The following is a 24,489-nucleotide window of genomic DNA, read 5'->3' on the forward strand; positions in this document are numbered from 1 at the left end:
TGTCATTGGAACCTATATTGTAAAATAGCCATGTATTAGCATATATTATTATGTCTACACGTATTATTATTATTATTATTATTATTATTATTATTATATGCATTGTCGTGGTGATGGAGGTAGTGGTGGTGGTGTTGTCGATGGTGGACGATGATAGTAGTGGTGGCGGTGAATAATAATGAATGGATCTTTTAATATACACGTTACGTACATGAATAATCTTGGTGTCTTAGGGTATTTTATATTTTCTTTGTTTTACATGTCTGGACGATGAGTAGTTTACATGAGTGGTACACTCGATGAATATTAAAACCTCATAGGATTTTCACGGATTCAATAATCGTCAAACCTTTGAATTTCAATTGTGTTATTTTATTATTGTTATAAAGTATAAACCGTATACATCTACTATTTTTTTTATATTTTATTAGTACCGGCAAGAACGACAGATATTATATATTCGAATATTAGACGCCTCGAATGTTCAAATGAAATATTTGTGTTTTTTGCATTATAAAATATTCCAAATTGACATTGTCTTGAACAATAATAATATATAAAATATTAATATTTAATTTTTGTTGACTAAACTTGTATAGTTGAATTGAAATAAAATGCCATGAATACGAAAAAATTTTAATTATAAATTAAACAAAAATAACATTTCTTATCTACTGTGGTGAAAGGGTGCGTTGATGATGGTTATTCAGTAGAAACAGCTGTGGTGACTGGGTAACGACTCCTACACACAACCAGAGTACCAGACACCGCCGTTGTTACAGACTGTAGTTGTAATGCTGCATACTGATGCTGCTGTGTTCACAATATGCGTTTACGTTTTATTTATATAAAATGTTTAACGCTCCCAAATCGTACTGTTCAATGAAAATAACTCTTTTAACATTATATTGTATATAACCCATTATTGTAATAATCATACAAACTCGATTATCTATCCAACATTTCAATTGATTAAAAATTAATCTGTTCACACCTATAGTCTCTAGCAATCATACCTTATACTTGGAAATCGAATTAATGGAATTGTGATCATTCCGTATAATAATATAAAACTTTATATTATTATTATCAAGCAGCCTTTTATCGTATTAGTTATATTACATAATTATATTATAATATAATATATTAGTATATTACCTATTCGACTAAGATTAGTTTCACTCATATTATTCCTGTTATAATATCATAATATAATAATGTTTATATTAATATGTAAAACGAGTCTTGTGTGAAACACATAACGAGCGACTATCTGTATAGCAACAGCAATAACGTTGCTCACACACACTCGTATAGTCGTATATGTTATACAGTTGGATTGAAGCCAAGTTCCGTCGAATTTTCATTATTTAGTCTCACTTTAAATTCTGATGGCGCTGTAGACGATACTCCACAACTGCATGTGATTGAAAATAATTATAAAATAATAAATATTTCATTTTAAAGTATAACATAAAACTATCGTTTGAATAACCAAAATATATTTTAAAAGTTAGTGTTTATTTTTTATTTTTCATCAAATATGTAGATTAAAATAATAACATTAAATTATAATAATATTTTTTTATAATCGTTATTTACCCAACACCAAACGTTACAGTAAACACGGAGTATTTAAATTATTATGTTAGTTAAGCGTGGGCTTCGGAGGTGGTAGCGATAGTGTTGTATAGTGTGTAGTTTCGTTATGATCAAGATGGGTACTATTTTTAGAATACATAGCATACATATACATTAGCATTTACCACTTATATATATATATATATATAAACTTACGCACGCATATTAAATTTGTATACAATATATAATCATGGCTATCATTAGACATTATATTATGGAAGTACAGAACATTGGTTGTGAACACGAGTAAACTTAAGTCGCAATATTATGTATTTTTTTTTATTTCATTTATTAGTGTAATAATATATACACTGTAATAGTTTGGACAATATTTCTTTCTTCTCCGTATGTTTATAATAACAGATTAGTATATACTTTTGTCGAAGATTTTTTTTTCAATAGAACTTTACAGAATTGATTTAAGAACTGTTTTTTGGTTACATTATCCAGAACAGTTGATCTCTAACAGTTTATAATAAAAAACAAGGTTTTAATCACCATAAACATAATAAAGAACGAGCGCCACCACTTTTGTCTTCCAGCTTACTGTTACTTGTAAAATGAAACGCCCGTTTGGTGTCTAATATCTGTTACATGTGTTTTCTCAGTATTCTTCTCTGTTTTCATATACAAGGATTGTTCATTATGCCGTCTGTTATAGTCTATAGTTGTCTGATGATAACCTATTTTACTCTTTTGACTTTCGTGTTATGGTATTTGAAATTTCAGTGTTGTATTAATCATATATATATTTTTTTTATATATACGTGTTAAACTAATATAATTTTTTTTCCACTCGATGGACGATTAAAACAATAATATAATTTTTACACATTCGTCATCATTAGTAGCAACGAACGGACTAGCCATTAAATAAACTGAAAATATACAAACAATGACAGAAAAAATAATAACTTGCCTCTGTTTGCTGACCAACAGTTTTGGATTGACTCGTTGTTACTATACTGTGTATATAAATATATTATAACATTATTACTCATGGTAAAATTATCTCATTTTTCCATTCTCGTCAATCCACCTAATTTTCGTGCGCACACTTTTATTACACAATTTAATAATAATATTCATCTATTCTTTCGGTTAATTTCAGTGGCAAAGCTCCTCCGCCTCGCACGATGGTGGTAATTCAATTAAATCAATTCGTTCCCAGCAACCGAATCAACTGGGGCCAAAGGCCGCCGAGCACACCGGTCATAATAATATTATTATAGGGGACCTCATGACCCGTCTGTAGTTTCTGCTACGAGGATTTTTTTTTCAATTACGTCCCGCCGTGTCCTTTTTATCAAACCAGACCGCGTCCCGTCTAATAACTAACCAACTCCGTCGTATTTAATTTCGTCGTTGTCATCTCGTCGCGTCAACCGTTTTTTGCCGAACAAAATATTTTTAAAAAAAAAATCAGCATTACATAATAATATATTAATATGAGATGACAATATTCTATCCGAGTATCCGATCGACCACCGACGGTAGTATCGCTTATACCTGTATAGTAGGTAATAGTATATATATTAATATATCGTATTGAGAACAGTTTTATTTTCACTCTTCCGTTGCACACACACACATACACATACACACACTTATACACGCACAGGTGGCCGGCGGCGTCGGCGGCCAACTAGGAGTATTTTATTTTTATTTTTTTTTTTTTCGTTCATTCATTCATTCGTCGTTCGTTCGCGTTCATTCATCGAGTTCGGGGCGGCCTACTCCTTGTGCCGTCGTCGACGTTCATTCATTCATCGCCGCCGCCGCCGCCACCGCTGTCTCACGCACTCGCACGCATCGCCTCCTAACCCCTCCTCGCCTCGTTTCCCCGTGGTCCGCGACGCTCATGAGCGTTCTCTCCGAACACACGCGGCCCCGGTCTAGGCAGCGACCGCGGTGTTCTACATTATTTCCTCTGCCTTCACCATGTGTGCGTGTGCGTGTGCGCGCGTTTCACACGCTGTATACTGAGCGAGCGCGCACTCGCACGCACACGCTCCCCCTGCAGTGACGGCGGTGGCGGGGCAGCTGTTGTTCATTCATAGAGTTGGTAGTAGTTGTTCGCCGCCGACCTTGTTCTATCCCTTCTTTTTTTTTATTCAATTTTTTTTTTCGATATTCTTCGTGTGTTACGTTTTCGTGTATTATTTTATTATTATTATTATTATTATCATTATCATCATTATATTATATATATATATATATATAAATTTACGTACTAGAGCGCGTGCGTGTGTGTGTTTGTGTGTAGTACACGCAAGGTGAATTTGACCGCACTACACAATAACGCGTCTATGTGTGTATAATATTATAGTATATTATACGACCTGCTGCTACAGTTGTACCAAGCGCGACACAACTAAACATGCATCCACTACGACATACTATACATAATAATATTATTATGTATGAATAGTATAATATATTATATATTTATGCATAATGGAATCGCTCCCGTGTTCCTCGTGTCTTATAGTGTTATACGGTTTTACCGCGATAACGGACAGGTACCAGCCACCGCCGTCCGCCGTCGCAGGTTGATCGAAATATTATCCCGAACATTTTTGTAGTGCATATATTATTATTATTACTACCTATCGCTATCTTCAATAATATTATAATATTAATATGGCCCGTGTCGCGTATTGCCGTTATTGGATAAAATCAATGGTCTAGACTGAAAAATTACATCCAATTTAAACAATTAATTTTGTTTCGATCGCCGCGAATTCCCCGCGAATTGACTTTTTACATTTTTAGAAAGTTTGAAATTACACTACCATAATACTAATTATGCAATGTCGGAGAATTCGCACTTCACGCATACGCGGTGGAATTTTTTAATTGGAACACTTTTTTTGAAGTATAAAAATTATCGCTCGTGTTTATTAGTAGAATTTGCTGTATAATATTATCAGTGTATTAAATTGTAGTTTGCGTTTCAACAAAAAATACCATTTAAAACATTTCCTATACTTTACTTTTTTAAAATAAAAATATTTTAACTATCTATGTTTTTACTATAGTAATTTATCTATAGAAAAAAACTAATATAGGTCGTTTAGAAAACAAAATATCAGATATGAAGTATTACAGAGGTGGACGTTAAAACTAAAATAATAAACAAATTCATATTTTTTGTTATTCATACTTCATAATATAGTAGTATATAATAGTGTATACATAAACACATTGACCATGTTATGTTATTTGAAAAGTATTTCTAATAACAATTACGAATAAATTTCATAATTTTGTATTTATATTTTATGGTTCATGTATTTGTTAGGTTTTAATAAAAAAAAACACAATCTTAAAAATGTTTTCTAAATAATCATACAATTATAATTCTTATTAATTATTAGACTCTAATAACCTACTGATTTTATAATTTTTTTAAACTTTTTTCGCTTCACTCTTAATAAAAATCAACTAAATGCTTTGAAAACTTGTTTGCTTATAAAATATATATTTAAATAATAAGTAATGAATAATGATTTATAGGTATACAAATTTAACTAAATTTGATACATGTGAAAATTGTATGCGTCATTGTACATTTCTAGAACATAACTCATAAAGTCATAAGTTTATTAAAAAGCTAAATCACAAAATAAATAATACTAATAACTAATAAGTAATGACCAATAAGACTAAATTTCCATTTATTATAATTTTTATGAATTGATATTTACTTTATCTATCCTATTTATGAATATTGAATAATATGTGATATATACCTACACAGTATAATATACATTATACTATTATACATAAAAAAAACTGTCTGTCTTCTGTTTAGATCACTATAGTTTTGATTAAAATACAATATCAGTAGGTATATATTAATATTACTTATTGTGGTGACTGGTGAATAATTATTGTTGTTATATAATAAAATGCGTTTGTTTTTATTAAATTTTGTACAAACAAATTTGAGTTAGCTTGAAATTATTTTTACAGGTTGAATAATTAAAAATATTTTAATACAAAACCAGCGTCTGTAATAGTGTTATAATGAAAAAATATATAGACTAAAAATAGTGATAAGAAGTATTCTGTTTTCTAATGAGAGTATTAAACGCCGTATATATAATAATATTTTCTATTATTTACCATAATATTATACTATAGGTATCTATAGGTAATATAAGTGTATTCTGTATAGTAATTATGTGAGTTACATATTTTTTCTATACCATATAATTTCATGAATAAATATAAATATAGTATTCATAATAAATTGTATTATTCACAATATGTATTACAACCATATTATTTTGGAGCGATATGTAGGCGACTATCCCTTTATATAGTGTCATGTGCCCTGTATTTGCACCTGCAATTATATAATATAATATAAGCTTAAGCTATATAGGTGTTATTTATATTAGGCTTATGTTGCAACATAATTATGACTATAGTGGCGAGACCGTGTATTATATACGCATATAATTATACTATTCAACTGCATAAAGCACTTTTGTTTTAATATTTTTTTCTCCGCCGTGGTTAATCTTATAATAATGTATTTAGCCCGTCAAGTTTTAATATGCCCATTGTTTATACTACGAATTATTTACTAACCTACACTATTAGTTCGTAGTTCATACCTCTATAAATCTTGTCATTTGATTATTGTTATATGTATTATCAGTATCATTATGTATATTTATGTTGTATTATATTATATTATTGTGTATATTATGTGTAGTATAAATGTATAATATATATGTGATATTCTGAGGTTTTTTTACTCTCTTTTTTTAGTTTGTTGTTTCATTGATGCGGTACCTATGAGAAAATGATTATATTATAGCTTAACGTCAACTTAGAGTTAGGATTTTTCGTTTAGTCTAATCATTAAAATTATGATCTATCTAATTATATTATATAATATTGAATACCAGTAAATAACATTTAAAGAAAGTCTAAACCAGAAAAGGTAAATTATTCTTTTATTATTTGTAACATTTATCTGTAAGGGTTTAATTTGTATTATAAAAAGTGCTTTAAAATGTCCAGGTACATAATAGTGTATCATAGTTTGATGGCAATCATAAACACTAGTACCTATACCTATATAAGTATATAACGTAGATACCTACAGTAATAACAAAGTTACACCAAAATGTATTTTTTTTTAATTGTATGACAACCTATGTATTAAATATACATATATATTTTTTATGATATTTTGAATTTTAATAACATTTAGACATCATATTTAATACTATTTATATATCGTATTTTATTTATTCACAGAACATTTCTTAAAATATCTCTGTACTTACACTATTTTTTTAGAATACAATTTAATTTCGTAGGAGTTTCTTTACCATTTAAGCTCCGTATACATTTTAAAGTTGACTCTTTTTTCGTTATCAAATGTAGAGATGTATTATATATATAGGGTTCGTAGCGTTGAATTTTTTCAATACCTTACTACATTAAAGTGATACTTGTGTAAGTTATATTTATTTGAAATAGATACTTAAACCTTTTAGTGAAATTAAAACATAAAAAAATATAAAGCTACGTCACTGATAATATTTCATCTTTAAATTCGATAATAGGTCAATCAACTATAAAATATTGACCTAGAGACCAATGTTGGCCCAACAAAAAGTATATATTTGCTTAAATGCTCGTATTATGGTAGATTAAAATTAACAAATCTATGTATTACTTTCTATATGCTTCTTTTTTATTACCTACGTTCAAATATAACACATTATTAAACTCAAAATAGTGTTATAAATTAAACTACCTATCTATTTAGATATGTAGCTTAACCATTTGTTATTTATGATCGTTCAACGGTTACCGTAGAGACATATTATTCCATATTTGTTCAAAATTATTTTAATCATATTTTCACTTCATACATATATAAATGTTTGTAGAAAAATACACACAATTGTCTTATACACAAATCAATAAAAAAAATGCAAATATTTGAATAACTAGATTAATACGAAGTACCAAATATTTAAAATTACTAACTAAACATTACATTTTTCAATTAACTCGTATAAATAGGTATTTGCTCATACAAGTTATAACCTTCCTTTAATTTAAAATTCAACGATGATTAATGTTTCAGATTTACCAATAGGTAATTATATAGTTTATTAAGCGTTTAAACAAGAAAAGTACTGATGTGTTATAACTTATAGGTATACCTTATAGGTACTTACTATAAGCTAGAGGTACTATATATCTTCTTATTGATTTCTAGCCATTAAAGGTCACCCCACATAATATCGACGCTAAATTCGTACGCCGAGAAATCATCAAATTGCTGTGATTTTTGGTGTGACGAGAGTATACAATTTATAATAATTTAAACTCCATGTTGGATCAGTACTATATAATTACGACTATTTGTTGCATTTAACTATTTATTGGTATGAGTTTATAGTGCTTATACATAACTACAATATAAATCAAACAGCATAATATATTTTTCACTATTTGCAGGATTATTGTGTTACCTAACCGAGTATTGCATAATAATATGATATGTATTTAATACAACTTTTTTAGGCCAAATCTAACTAATTACATTTGTAATGTATCATAAAGATAGTAAATATTAAACTGATTGGTGTATAATTTAGATAGGTTCCTACCTACCTACTTACCTACTATTGAAAATTTCAAACCCTAACAATTTTGAATGAAAAATTAACCTAAGCAAATTATTTCTAATCAAATTATCAATTATGTTTTCAGGACATGTCTTCTGGTGGTGAAGATTTTCAAAGTAGCCCAAATATGATGCCATCATCTGTGTCTTCAACAATCATGTTGAACAGCAATAGCAGTACAAATGATATGAACGGAGCTGCGACTGGTGAAAATAGTTGTGGAGGACTTTTAGTTATTAAACAAGAACCCAACATATTACAAGATTATAAAAGCATATCGACCAACTACAGTAATAATACAACAGACGGATGTAATATGCTTCAAAAAGTACCTTCGCTAAGTGATCTATCCGATCCAGAAAATTCTTTGGGTATGTAACTATAGTAAATATTATAATTATTGTTTTCACTAGATTTCTTTTATATTAGTGGTAATATATGGTTTACCTACAGTGATGACCATTATTGGTATTGAAAATAGTATTATTAAATGGTCAATATTATTCCGGTTAGTCGGTCGAAGTTATAATATATCCATGGCTTTATTTCATTATTTTACGTACCAAACTATAAATAAAATATACATAGTTAAATAGTTCATATAATCGTTTTAAGGTTAAAATTATAATTTATAAACCAATACCACGGTCCAATACAGAAAAGTTCCCATGTGTACTTGTGTAATAGAAAATATAATCAAATCCTGGCTTTAGACAGCGCATATTTCCGATACCTATAAGTTAACACTTTATTCAATGAGTAACTATATAATATAGAAAGTAACGACGTGTTTCATATTTTTTCTGTATTTAATCTTTGCCATTCTTTTTTATGACCTAATAAAACGAAAATTATAATGTATGAGTATTCCAGTTTTAAAGATATCGTCAGAGTCAGAATTGGGAAACATTATAGGTATATTTCATAAATGTATGTAGTATAAAGGGTTGCAGAACTTACATTATGCATTACTTATATTATGTAGTATATTTTAATATATTAAATAGATAGGTAATTACTAATTTATAAAATTAGTGGGAGTCCGATATAATATTATCATGAAACATAAAGAGTAGGTACTTGTTACTCCCACGTCCTTTCATTCAAGACCTGTATAGTAATTTGGAGAGCGGACAATGTCTCCTCTATGTTACTGTTTGCCCCTCGAGCTAAGCAATTAATTCAATCATTTTTAAATAATATATCATAGTTTACAATTTATATCGTGTATGTAGGTTAATATTTATTGTTAGTAATTTTATACATTTTAACAGTCCCTTTGTCTGCTCTCCGTGACATTTTAGGCTGGCTATAAAGGTGCATCATACATGCCATCAATATTATGATAATATAGGTACTTACGGGATGTTATTTTAATAATACTAATAAGTAATATTAAAATCTTTTCATTGCGTACAATGGAATCAGTGAGTACTACGTAGATACTTAAATTTGATTATTCCGCTTAAAGCGATTCTTCCGGATGAATTAAAACAAAATTCCTAAACGGGTTTTTAAGTACAATATTGTAAAACGAAACTTTTATAACATATCTTTAAAAAAATTATGTCAACATCAAAATTTGCTATTTTTTGGTTAACATGACCAGATATTTATGTGTATACAAATGTTTTATTAGCCCTCAATAATCATGTTTACCTATTATACTTAAATAAGTCAGTTTCATCATGTGCTTGAAAATATTCTCATTTGTCATTATTTATTATACTACTGTATACTCTAATAGTATATACCTACCTAATATAATATTATGTCATATTATCATTGAATAATTTGAGCAAAACATTCCAAACCTTTGAAACTTTGATAAAATTCTGATGTACGTTGTACGTATATTGATGTACGTTATGCAACAAAAGTATACAAAACAAAAATAAACAATTTTAAGTAGGTATAGTGATTCATATATAAATATTTACACTAATTAACTATATGAAAAGTATATACTTCAATCCACTTATTCACCTATCTAAATATTGCAGGATACACCTACCAAACTGTTTGTTTAACAGATACAAATTATAGTTATGCGGATCGCTGTTTATTATCCATATCGTTAATAATATTTACATAGAAAAATTGTTTTGTTCTTTCGAAACGGTTATGAGGGAATGGAGTGATTAGGAATGGAGGAGCGTTACAAACGTTACAATTAATTAAAATCACAATTGAAAACGGTCAAATAACGAGTAGAATAATACACAGCTATAATCAAACGTCAACGTTAAAAAAAAAAATGTTAAAACACATACAAATTGTAATAATATAAAATCGTAAAAAATCGATTATCTCAATGTGCTATTCTTTAAATGTTATTAAAACATCTCAACGATGAATACAACAAAGACGCTTATAACGCTCATTAATATAATATTAATGAGAGAACTCCCGCTAATTTAGGGGTTTCGTATAGGCAATTTCAATTAAATGTTGACAAAATTAAAATTATAAATCTTAAGTACATTTTAATACTTTTTCGAAGTACCTGACTTACAAGTTACAAGTGGTCAGTACGATTGTTGATTTTTGCATGTAATTACGATGTAATAATAGTAAATAAAAGTTTCGCTCAAATAAACCAATATACCTAAATTACCTACTGTAAAAAAATACAATATTTGCATTATCGTAGACTCGTAGCGTTTTTATTTTTGTGATATGGTGCGTACAAAAGAAGTTATCATTGTTTTAAAATTCATTATTTTTATATTTATCTAAATGTTGTATACATTTTTTTATATTAATGTTGTCAAGAAAATAAGAAAAACTACACACTGGAAATGTTGTCTTCTGTAATGTGAATAAATTTGGTTTTTCATATAATATGACTGCAGCCTGAATATTTATTTTTGAGTGAAACAGTTTTGACAAATGATTTATGGGTGTGTGTGTGTAACGTCCTCATCACAAAATTACATCAATGACGGCACATGTTGCTTCGAAATCAAAGCCGAATGCGTTTCATTGTGTTCTCACGAAAGGTTAAGATAAGAAATCTCGCAGACGTCTTGTCAATATAATAGGTACCTATAACAAGTATAACATTATAATTTATAATATGTTAACTGTATTATAAATACGTATAAAACGTGTTGAATTTACCACACTCTTGTATAGTAGTTCTTAATCATTTACATGCGTATTGACAAATGACAGTCTATAGTTCGATTATTATTTTTTTTTTTTACTCGAAAAACGACAAATGTTTGTATAATCGTGTCTACTCGTGAATATCGTGAAAAAACTAAGACTTACGAAACGGCCATAATATAATATTATAATATTATTATATTATATTATGGACGATAATATACCTGTGTATATGGAAATTAGCCGTACAAAATTAACCCAACCTGATCGTCCGAAGACTTACGCCATAGGTCAAAATACCGTAACGAGCAAATGAGTTGCATTATAGTGTCGGCCGTACGCATCATTCGCGGTCGTTTGCCATGTTCGCGCGACGGGTTTCTAAATCCACGATTAACCTACCTACGTAAAATCAAAATTTCAATATTATAATATCGCATTAAAAACGCCATTTATTATTCGGGTTCGCTCACGACGCGCATCGCGACGACACGGTGCTGCCATCTATCAGACGTCGCGTCACCCATGCGCACAACGCTGCCTGTCGGATTGTCTTCCGTCCGTAACTCGGTATCCGGTTTAACGTTACGCTTTTACAACGCAGATGGCGCCCGTCTATTTAGGTCCGGTAATCGGATTACGGTAACCCGGTAATCGCGGCCGCGCGATTTTTGCATATTAATATAATATTACAATATAATACCTAGAACTATTATTATTCTATTTTGCTCCCGCAACCCGGTAACTGGTAAACCATCACATACACATCATATACCGGTGGTTTACCCAACACGTGACGATTCGGCCGAAAGACTACCGTCGGACGATCGGCAATATCGGCCCCGACGTGATCGCTCCGACCGATCATCACCGTCGCGCGCGGGTATCCGTCCTAGAGATTTTCGGATTACAGACATTTGTAATATTATTCTTCAATATTATATAGGTACGTATTGCTACCTCTGTATACAATTACGATTTTAGGTATAACACATCGTCGTGCGATGTGCTCATTGACATGCATAATGGCAGAGACCGACTATATAATAATATAGTGACTAACCATAATAATATAATAGTATACGAGGCTTGTGCAGATATAATATTCACTAATAGTGACGTGCCGAGAATAACGTCGGATAGTGTTTTTATATTGTTATTGACCATTTCCTGTCGGGGATACGTAATAAATGTATAGGCAACATGTTTGTGTACCCGGGCAGCGACGTTACAATACACGGCGACCAGCGTTCGTGCCTAAACCTTCGTATTGAAATTTATGAACTGTTGTCCCAATGGAACGTATATTATTATTATACCGATCGACGATTGTTGTTATTAATGACAAATGTACGTCGACGAAAATAATATTATAATATGTATCTAGACATCTATAGTGTATAATATTCTAAACAAAAGCCAGTCGGTGTGTATTGTATATATTTTGTATATAATATTATAGATACCGATAGTGTATATTAAATTTTATTATATTAAAATATATTTTAATAATATTATAACAAAAACCAGTCGATGAATGCATATTGTACCTTACCTATATAATAAGGATACCGATTAAATATAATATATTTCGTGATAACCTATTCGATTGAAAAAGATCCCAGGCTACAGACATATAGTCGAGAATCCAAATTTACTTACACGGTATAAGCAGAATAAAGACTTTATAGATGACGACAATATTTCTCTTTCGTAGGTAGTGTATTAATTTTTATTTTTTGATATCATTAACATAAAAAAAAAAAACTCTACTTTGAAAAACATAAAAACAATAATAACTTTTTTTGTATTAGTAATGTCAATAAAACCTCCATGAGACAGCTAATATTTTCTTTATTATCATGTATAAATATTTGGTATTTTTATAACTACAACTGTATAGCGTAAATAGTTTTTCGTGTGACTCTATTTTTCTATATGTATAGTTATCTTTGTAGGTAATTTCGTCGTTATTACGTTACAGCTAGCAAAGGCTGACATGGGACCACTTGTAAGTTAAATACTTTCGAGAAGTATTTAAATATATTAAAATTTTTATTTTCGTCAACATCTCATAATTATTGCCGATATTAAACACCTTAAAAAGCGCGCGTTTGTGGTGGCACCTTCTTAGGTTGTCCTCTTAATAATTTATTATAACGGTAAATTAGCTATATTGTGTACCTATAAATGTGTATTTAATATTTAGTTAACTTAAATAGGTGTGTAGTGTATGACATTATAACTATACACATAAATTATCTTAAAATATGGTTAAATTAAATTTTAGGAATCAATATAGTATGTTTTTGCTTTGTGTGAAAATAATAATAAATTTCTATTTAAAATGAGTTTTCTTTGAAAAGGGCAAACCGTATTAGCGAAGCATAATAGATTTCAATTTTGAGTAAACCGGTAAAACGTACGAAAGAATAGTGGTCCTCGGGACACTTCCGTCTCCTTATATCGTCGAAGGATGTACGACAAAAAAACTATTGTATATCATGCTATTAATATTTAAAAGGAAGAGAAATAATGGCGTATAATTTAAGTATACAAATGTTGTATTAAAATGTAACTTATCATTATATTAAAAATATTCAATATAAACCACTATTATTTACTTAAGGTATTCAATTTGATATTTTCGTATTTTCATTTAAACATTTTGCCATAAAACCTACAAAAGATCATATCCATATGTCTTCATACAAATGAACTCCGGAAGCACATAGACTGAACGTTGAAAATATACTTGATCTGTAATGCATTTAGGTACCAAGTACAGTAAATTCGTTGGTATATATAATAATAATATTATAATTTGTAATGCAGGATAAGCAATGAATTGATCAATTGATAAAGTGCCACCATATTGTAGTGGTTGGTTTTTTTTCATGTAGGTACCTACTATTAGGCTGCGATATCTTAGATACTTAAATGTTTAATCTTTTTACATCTAATAAGTAATAATTGTATCTGAGTACTTTTTTATGTATTTTTATCTATTGTTTTGTTATAATATAATACTTTTTTTTATTATTATTTAGTTTAGAATATCTACAGTTTGTTACATACCTATGTAATAGGTTGTATGGTAAGCACATTTTTTGATAGGATATTATTTTAATTTTTGACATAAATAGTGTAAGGAGGGTAGTAGGAGGGTCTAGTAACAGAACCCGGAATTAAGTCAATTTACAAATCGAGATTCTAAAGGTTCCTAACAGTATTTTTTCAGACGACAGGGAAGGGGAATTTTAGGGACTTAACAAAAAAATTGAATAACGAACATTGAACATGGATATATTGTTATGATAGTGTACTCGTATGTGTAGACTAATTATAGGGCGCATACTATACTTGCGTCCCCCTCCCTCAAAAGGTATAATTTACCAGTTGTACATTTGACTGGTTACTTGCGTCCCATTTCGGGGACGCAAGTCAGCTAGGTATATTACCGATATTATCCTGTCATTCAATAATGTCGATAGTTATTATTAATTTATTATTAAACAACAAAGTACCAATTTTATTACATCGTAATCCTCACTTTTCGTACACATCTGCCATGTGTTGTATATAAATATAAACTATATTATTTCGAGTATGTGTTAAATATATTGAACTACTTTAACTGAAATCAAAATTAAATTGTATGGAATTACTAGAATACTAAATAGTAAATAGTCTGCAAAATGTTGTCAGAGTATATATAGGTAATAACTAGCATTTTCTAAATATTTCTTTGTATAACTGTATAGCATACCTACAGTTAATACCTTATGTCATAAGACGGATCTATATGGTATATTCGTATATTTTGTAATTAATGTATTATAACAATCAGTTTTTGGGACACAATACTCGGTTATAAAAGAGTTATGGATGTACCTATATCTTGTATCTTATATCTATTAGGGATAAACGTTGATGTATTTGTCATTTTTTTCATACATTTTTTCAACTACTTATCTTACCTATCCATGCCAATTGGTTACATCAAGTCATATTACATTATAACTGCTCATATATACTTCTTCTTAATATTGCATTTATAGATTTTTAATATAATTAATGATTCAAATTTAAAAAACCAAATGTTTGAAAAAAATTATATTTTTTATGATTATAATTATTTTAAGTTTTTATTTTTTTGGAAACACCATAAAGATTTTCAATATGATATTCTGAAGCAGAATTTCGACTAGTAGATATTATCATTCAGTACCTATATTATAATATAAACTCAATGATATTATATAAATATTGATTTTTGGACAAGTAGTTAATTAGTTCAAAGTCGGTATTTTAAGTTTAGAGTTTTAGATGAACGGAGTTGAGTGATGCCTTAAGACACATGACAACGGTACCCCACAAAATACTTTCATTATCTAAACTTCCAATACTAATAACTTAAAAGTTATAACTAATTAATTAGGCTCTTGTTCGAAATTGTATTTTTATAGATACTGAAATGAATGCTGTACCTATACTGCTTTCATTCAAAAAGGTTTTTTCAAATTAATTGTTTTGGAATGGCTTCAGATTATGTTAAAAATAAATATTTCCAATTATTAAACTTTTTGACTAAAAACAATAAGTGTTGACTGTTAAATGACTCACCCAGTGGCCTGCAGTATACTGCAAAATATTATGTTATACATAAATGTTAAAATGTACCAAAAAGAATTGTTATTTTTAATCATAATTATACCTACTGTTGTTTAGTTATTACCTATATATATATTTAGATCATTAATTTAAAAAATAACAAAAAACAACACAAAACAAATTTTTTTTACGATTTAATAGATACCTGCCTACATTATGTTTATTTTTTATTAGTTCGGCGTAGCAATATTGGACAGTATATAGTCACGCAAAGCTATAATATACGATGCTGCACCCTATCATTGAGTTTTGATAATTTAAAATAAATACAGTAGGTACCTAATATACTATAGTATAATACTTCTCGTATAGTCGTTTATATATTACTTATACTAATGTACCTACAGTATGGGTTTCTGATTCATCGCCACATTGGTACACGGTTGTTTTTTCTCGTTAATTTACATACAAACATACACGTTAAATTTACTGCGATTCGAAGCAAATAATACGCGTAGATGTGCGCATAGTTACAATAGGCGTTTTATTGAATTTGAATATTTTGTTGTTTTTTTTTTCTTTTTTTGTCCGACGTTCCCACGATTGCGAGCACCTGCAGCAGTTCTATTTATTCCCCCCCCCCAGTGTAATTACGGCTTCATCGTTACATTATTTTATGGCCGCCCATGTGCACAAACACCAACAGTGAACAAACTATCTTTATCTATTCGTTGTTGTTTTGTGACGACTGCGAGTGGGCGAGTGGATGATACGGTCTAATGGTCACTGCAGCACGGCTACTATAGATGTATACAACCATCCAGCCAAGCTTGAAAGTATGGTAAAAAGCGTTCATAGTTGATTTAATAATGTTTCCACTTGGAAATATAAAACAACTATAGGTAGGTACCTATAAATATTCAGAAGAATAAAATAGGTAACAATTTTTTTTCCATAAAAATATTATATAATTTTATAAGTCTATTACGTATTGTGCGTTATTAGTTATTACGTTGGATAATTGTTTTTCTTAGTTTCGGTTATTCGTAGAATAATATTTTACACTATTATCACATAAAAACTATATAGTTATTTAAACAATGAGTTCATTTTATGACATGTTATATTATACTAGTTGACAAATTATGTCAATGGTTAAATAATATATATCAACATTCAACAGTGCGAACTGCGAAGTGTTAAAATATAAATAGGAACGGTTATTATAAGTATATGTTATAAAATGTAGGTATGTTATAGAAATTGCGTTGAATTAGAAAAACTATGATTTAAAAATACGCTTATACCTTAGAAATTAAAAACTATTTGAGAAAAAGAATTACCATTAGGTATTAAAAATACTTCACAAAAGTCCTTCGAGCGAGTACTGTGTTGTGTGATATAGCACTAATGCAATAAATGAATAATTTCTCTTAACCTTTAGCACCTGTTGACTAGTAGCGGTCAAGCGACACGCAATTACGCCTAGTGTGCGTGTGAATATAGGGTGCTGAGCAAAAGCCCGTGTCTAGCAAATTAATATTATTTTTACCTATCTATACTTCACGTACATACAAAACAGGTGGTTGTTAAATGTTAATTATAAGAGGGGAGTATATTATTGGTATATTTTCCCACACTATAATAGTACATTTCGGATGATTTACGTAGGGTTGTTAGAGTGTTACAGTGTTTCGTTTTTCTTGTAAAATATTTAAAAAAAAAAATTAAAGATAGCATTTATTTCATAGTTAATTTTAGACAGTATTATATTTATGTTTGGTCATCAACAATTGTCTAGAAAAACAATTTTAAAACAATTTTGTATCATTATTGTACTGTTATATTTAATGTTCCCTATATTATATATAGTATTGTGCATTATGCAATTTATTTAAACATACGAAAATTCGGTTGCGTATTAAAAGTTAAATTACGTGTAAAGTATTTTTTTAACATAAACGAAATTTTAAAAGTTGACAAACTTGCCGTGTTTGATGTATCATAATATGATAGTTGCAGTTAAATTGTCTTTAACAAACAAGCTCTTTTGGTATAGGTGTATACATACGAACTGTACTGAATTTCATAACCATTCCAAATAAACACATGCAACCGTTTCAGAAAAATAAACGTTGGTATAATAACGACTATGACGACTATGTCGATGTTGACCCGGAATTAAAGACCTGTAAGTGAACATTACTATTCGACTACCTATTTATTATTGTAATGTATGCACGTCCTGGAGGTGACACCAACGAATGAGCTAAGCAAGCGAGGCGAATTACGTTTTTATTTATTTATGATTCTGGCATTACCTATGTCCTTATTATTTTTAAGCATTTATAATAATAAATTATTCACTTACAACACCAAAAAAAATTACCAGTACAAGTTATTATAGGATTTTGAATGTTCCTTAATTATTATTATGATAATTTTTATATTTCGTTATTTTAAACATAAATTACATCTTGGTTATAATAATTATTAAGAGAATCAATGAACATTTTAATCGTATATAATTAAGACATTTATTTTATAATATATTATGCATTTCATTACAATGACATTATACCAAAAAATAAAATATAATAATGAGGTACATCACATTTTTATTTGTTTGTTCATTACGGGTGATGTTTACATTTCTTGGCCGTTTTCTGTTATTTTTTTAAGATTTCCACGAAAACTACTGGGAAATTCCAAATAAATAATCAAACTGATTGAAAAATCGAATTACTGTTAAAGTGCTGCACGCTGCGTGACCTATTTTAATGTTCAGAAAGTATTTTTTCTAAACGAGATGACAAAAAAAAAATAATAAAAAAAAATGCATGTCATTGTTAAACCGATAATACCGTAGACTATTATAATAGCTCCCTCGCGGCACAGTTCAGAATCTAAATTCTAAAACTATAGCGTCCTATAACGAATTGGTTTGTTGCTACCAGCAGAAGTGTAGACTTGAACTTTTCATCTGGGTTCGCCGTTACTCAATTTCTGTTGTTAAACAACACTATAATATAATATTGTACACGTGATATTGCCCTCTAGAACCCGCGCGCTCGACCCCACTGGACTATTTACTTATATTTTTAAATGTCTTAATCAACCATCCACGTTGACCTTTTTTCCTTCTCTTGGTACGTATCTATTAATCACAGTGTGTGGGTCGTGACCCGCATCATCGTCCTATACATTATTCGTTCATCTATTTATTACTTGTAAATTACTTAATCTGCCACCGCTCCTGAATATATATCGTCGTCGACAAGTGCTGAAGTGCCGTACATTATGACCAGATGAATTCGTCGTAATTCATATAGATTGACTGTCGGTAGTCATATTCTCACAATATGATATTATATAAAGCGTATATATTATTATAGTCCTGTTTAGTTTATGTAGGTACTTAGTGTGAAATGTATATGATGAGAATATTAAAAAAAAAACATGTACGATGTGCCTACCGGCCACTCGCTTCACTTTTTTTTATTACACATATTTGTGAAACTGCTTAGGATCTCAATAATAAACGAAGGTTATTACTTATATTATAATAGGTTTATACTTTTTTGTTGTTTACATTGAATTCCGGTATTAATTATTAATGTTAATACACTGAAAGAAAAAAACACGAGAAAACGTTTGAATGGAATATTTATGTTTACACGGACAGTTACCTACTCTAAAAGTAAATTGCGTATTATTGTAATGGATGATGTATAGGTATATATGTTGGGTTTTGTATATGATACGCTCGTGTTATTGTTGTCTCACAAGAAAATGTGTATAGGTACACGTATTATCCATTGTCAAGCTGAAACAGGGAGAAAGGGATAGATCACGCAGTGACAGGTAACACGCGCTTGCACACGTCTCAATTGCATCAGCATCGAACATCAGCAATATGTATTATTATAGTGTTAGTGTACCTACCTACTTTATTTACCTCCATTATTGGTTCATCTTTGCGGTCCAATCGTTTAGTTCTGTATGCATATAATATATTATAGCCGTGTGTTATGCACAGACTACCGACTATAGCTTCTCTTCTATATAATTTATGTCAGTATAGGTACTGTATATTATAACAAGTAGATATTACGCAATGTTAACGAGGACATTTGTATTATCTTTATCGATTATAATAGCATAGTGATGCTTGAAATCCAAATTTGTTTAAATGTGCGTCCATCCCCACCGCAAGCAGTGCCAGTGCCTCAGCTGAGTAGGTATATTATTATAATGTAATATAGGCCTAGATGCGATTCAACTGTACCTACGTTAAATTTTCCCGTATGAATATTCTTCGTTTGATTAATAACTCGAGTAGAACTTAGTTCACGCCGTATATGTTATATTTGCAACGCAACATAATTATTTCATTATTATGACTTATGAGTTATGATTAGGTTTAAATTGATACTGCACGACTGCAGTACGATAGTGAAGTAGGTATTCTATTTTATTATACCATTCCTTAAATCCTTTCTTATCGTAATTCAGATCATTATAATTTATAGTAAGTATAGGTTACCTATGCAAAGCTGGTATCTCGCAGTTGAATTAGTTATATTTATTTATAGTTATATTTTTTAGAGGAAAAATAAACAAAAATTTTTGAATTGAAATTGAAATAAAATAAAATGATAATAACACATTTATCTAAACAAAATTCAAATAATTATCATAATGCGAGTAAAAAACAAGACCGCAGAACGTATACATTTTTAATATTAATAACTGAACACACTAACGCGTTTTGTTCATGTTTTTAGAATTACAAATGATTCATCCATTATTCATGATTTGTAATATTATGTAACTTTAGAAAAATAAATTAACCAAATAAAATAAGTCGTACGAAATGTATAACATCGACACAAATATAATTGTAAATGTTTATTTTTACTTCCATATATTATAAGTAAACATATTTCTTCGTATATGAACAACATGAGTTGCATGCTTACTTTACATCGCGGTAAATGGCAATTCAGTTGGAGTTTTAACTAGTTAACAAAAGTCCAATAAAAAGGCTGCTGCTGTAATTTTTGTTACAATACCTTGCCATTTATTGTTGTAATATTAGTAATGTGGCTATGTAGTAGTTGACTCGTTACGATCCCTATTACTTAATATTTAATAACGTTATAAATTGTTAGCAGAGTGAATAGTAAAATGAATGAAACTTAAAACGAACAAAATTGGTCGTCCGTTCAATTAAAACTTATATACAAATAAATTACTAAAATGTTTAGAATGTTCAATAGGTACCTACGAGAGGTACCTTATTAAAATTTAAGAATAATAATTATCATATTTTATAAAAATAAAATAATTATTATTCCTGTTATAAATTACAATTTATTTTAACTACTTTTATATGTAACTGTAACTGTAACTGGTTCAGTTTTTGTCTTTTGCCCTACACTTAACCCTAACATGCATATTGAGTGAGCCTGCTGCATAGCTTTGAACACTTTAAGTTTTGTTAAGTGTGATATGTCTCCCTTGAAGGCCCTTTACCGTTTGCTTGTTTAACTAATACCAGAATACGGTTCTGTTACTTGGGACCCCAACACAGCAATTAATTATATTATACATATATATGAGTTCACCACAACATTTTCAAATCACGTTAGTCGTATTTTAAGGCGAATGTCCTTATCATTCCGGTATTTCAACATCTTGATCTAAAGACTCATTATAGATATCCATTGCCATAATCAATTTACAATCAATTTTTGAATACATGATTTATATATTAAATGTTTTCTTTCAGATCAAACCCCGTCAGCAGTGAACGTCAACAGTTCAAATAATGCCGGTGGACAATTGGTTCCGCCGCCTCTAACACCTGGTACAAATAAGAAAATGACCGAAGCCCTGCAAGCTACATTTGCATCCTGGGAAAAAGAACGACATAAGTTGAATGTCCCAAAAGGTAATGAATTAAAAATATTTAGTGTTAATAATTTAAATGTATTCATCGCTAAAAAATATTTAATTAACATGCACTATCAGAATAGGTAATATAATTTATTATATATTTAAGTTTAAGTAAAGTGATTTTTTTTGTTACATTAGATGGTAGTTGTGTTATATTACTCACGAAACAGAACATTTACATTTTATAGAAATAAAGTGAACAGATCTCGTAGAAAAAAGAAAATTAGTTATCAAAGTATTTAAATGTTTATTGAGTATTTACGTATAAATACCATTAGCTTCCTTATTTAACTAAAACGCACCAAATATCCAAATTACTTTATTCTTATCATTATTTTAAACAAATATATTTTACCGTAAAATCGTTAGCTGGCATTGAATAAATATTACTTCAAATAAAACATTTTTATTATGTGCGTTATTATTATAATTTTTTAGATTCTGAACGATGCAAAAAAATATGTTTAGGAAGTTTTACAATTATGTATTTTTGTCTTAGTAATATCACTTTTTTAAGCAAAAAACATTCAATTTGTAGGGCGATTTTTTGTAGAAAATGTTATCTAGCTAGTATAGAGTTGTAAAAAATTGATAAATCCTATTACTTTACCTAATAATTGGAAAAACTAACTAAAGACAGCGGGAATACCGGAATATGAACACAGAAGCTATAGACATTTTCGAAAATTAACTAGATTAGAATTTTATAGACATGAAATAATTTTCAAAATATTGCTGCTTCTCTAAATATTTTATATGTTTGACTTTTTTTTGCTATATTATTCGATTTACGTAATTGTATTTTTTGTTAAGGAAGGTTAAAAATGGATACAACTTACAATTAAGTTTCTCACAGGTTTTTTTTACAGAAAATTAAAAATTTCTAAAATAAATAAGATTACAAGTTTTTATAAGTGTTCAAAGTTCAAATTTTGACAAGACCTGGTATATTTATAAATTATTTTGTAGTAAAATAATTTAAAAATTGACTTGAAAACTTTATTTACTTTATTTTGTAACTTGATAGGTAACAAAATTCCTCGTAAATATTCCTAATATCAATTAAAAACAGGTTGAAAATAGGTACATAGGTATAAGTATTGATACATTTATTTTTAACAAGCTTTTGAAGTTCAAATTTTCTCAAAATTGGATATATGTATTTAAACGATAAATAATTATTTCTCTTCAAATGATTTCAGTAAATTTCTTGTAGTTCAAATAATATTAATCTTTATAAGTCTTGACATTTTTTGCAATAATTAACGTACCTATATATTTTTATCTTCTATACACTTTGCAATCTTTAAAATATATATAATAATTGTAAATTATTTAAACATTATATACCTATCTGCGCGTACCTATTCACACACTTCCACGTTAATATTGACTTATAACAGTTTAGTCATAATAGTTTATCTGATGTTTTTAACAAAAAACTTTCCTAATTCAATATTTAAATAACAATATAACCTAACTTATTCTTAGTATTTTCTGCTGATCCACCTGTCTACTTCGCTTAGAATTGTTTCTTCATAGGTATACAACGATTTTTATAATTTGAATTATTATTGAATTAAAATATAACGTCGGTACCTATCCATTACTGTAACTTACTCGAGGTACACATGAATCTTACTATATCTAGTATACTATCTATTTATTATACTGTCTACTATATACAATTTTTACCTACATGACCTAATACTTTATTACCTACATGGAATTTACCTTTTATTTTTAAATTATTAAGTTATAACTTATAACACATGCCTATATGCAAAATTGATTTTATCAATGTGTCTCATGCTTTATATATCATTCGTAAATAACAAATTCATATAAATTAAAATATATTATTATAACATTAAGAACGTTTTTACAGACACAGCAGAATATGTTGTCTAATCGTGTAAAATTAAAAAATAATATTATATCCTATCCCATGGTATTGTATTCAATTGTATTTGATTTTTCCCAAACTTGATTTTATTTTTATGTATTTTTCTCGGTTGAGTGATTTGTAGTTGATAGACCGTGAATTACAATACATGCAATTGTGCTCCATATAAATGATCCATTTTCTTCTGTCACTTACAAAATGAATTACATTGTTGAGTTATAATTTACCTATACCTACATGACGTATAATACAGTTACATAATATAGTTAGTTGATTTACAACAATAATTAGTCCATCTTTATATTATTAAAAACATGAAGTACATACATTTAATTAAACGCGATAATTTAAAGTGCGTAGGTGCCCAATGTGTATTACATAATAATATAATATCATGAAAGATGTTCCCACAACGTCGTCATACTCACCGCCGCCGTTGGTCATAATATTATGCATAATATTCTATTATAAATAGGTGCTGTTGGTACAATATAATATATAATATCTAAGTGTGACTACAAACCATAGCTAGTACGTCACTACGTTTTTTTTTTTAGATTTCTCTTGAAACCAAACGTATAGATAGAT

At 28.9% G+C, this 24,489-nt stretch overlaps 1 protein-coding gene across 1 annotated transcript in view; it reads left to right on the forward strand.

Annotated features, from left to right (window-relative positions):
* Nucleotides 1-24,489, forward strand: part of LOC132934401 (ETS-like protein pointed) — a 56,256-nt gene that overhangs the window by 7,363 nt on the left and 24,404 nt on the right. Inside the window, exons 3-4 of the mRNA XM_061000710.1 lie at nt 8,395-8,680; nt 21,829-21,990. Coding sequence (XP_060856693.1) covers nt 8,395-8,680; nt 21,829-21,990 — 448 coding nt within the window. The remainder of the gene's footprint in view (nt 1-8,394; nt 8,681-21,828; nt 21,991-24,489) is intronic.

The sequence above is a fragment of the Metopolophium dirhodum genome, chromosome 1 (assembly GCF_019925205.1).
Source record: "Metopolophium dirhodum isolate CAU chromosome 1, ASM1992520v1, whole genome shotgun sequence".
Lineage (NCBI taxonomy): Eukaryota > Metazoa > Arthropoda > Insecta > Hemiptera > Aphididae > Metopolophium > Metopolophium dirhodum.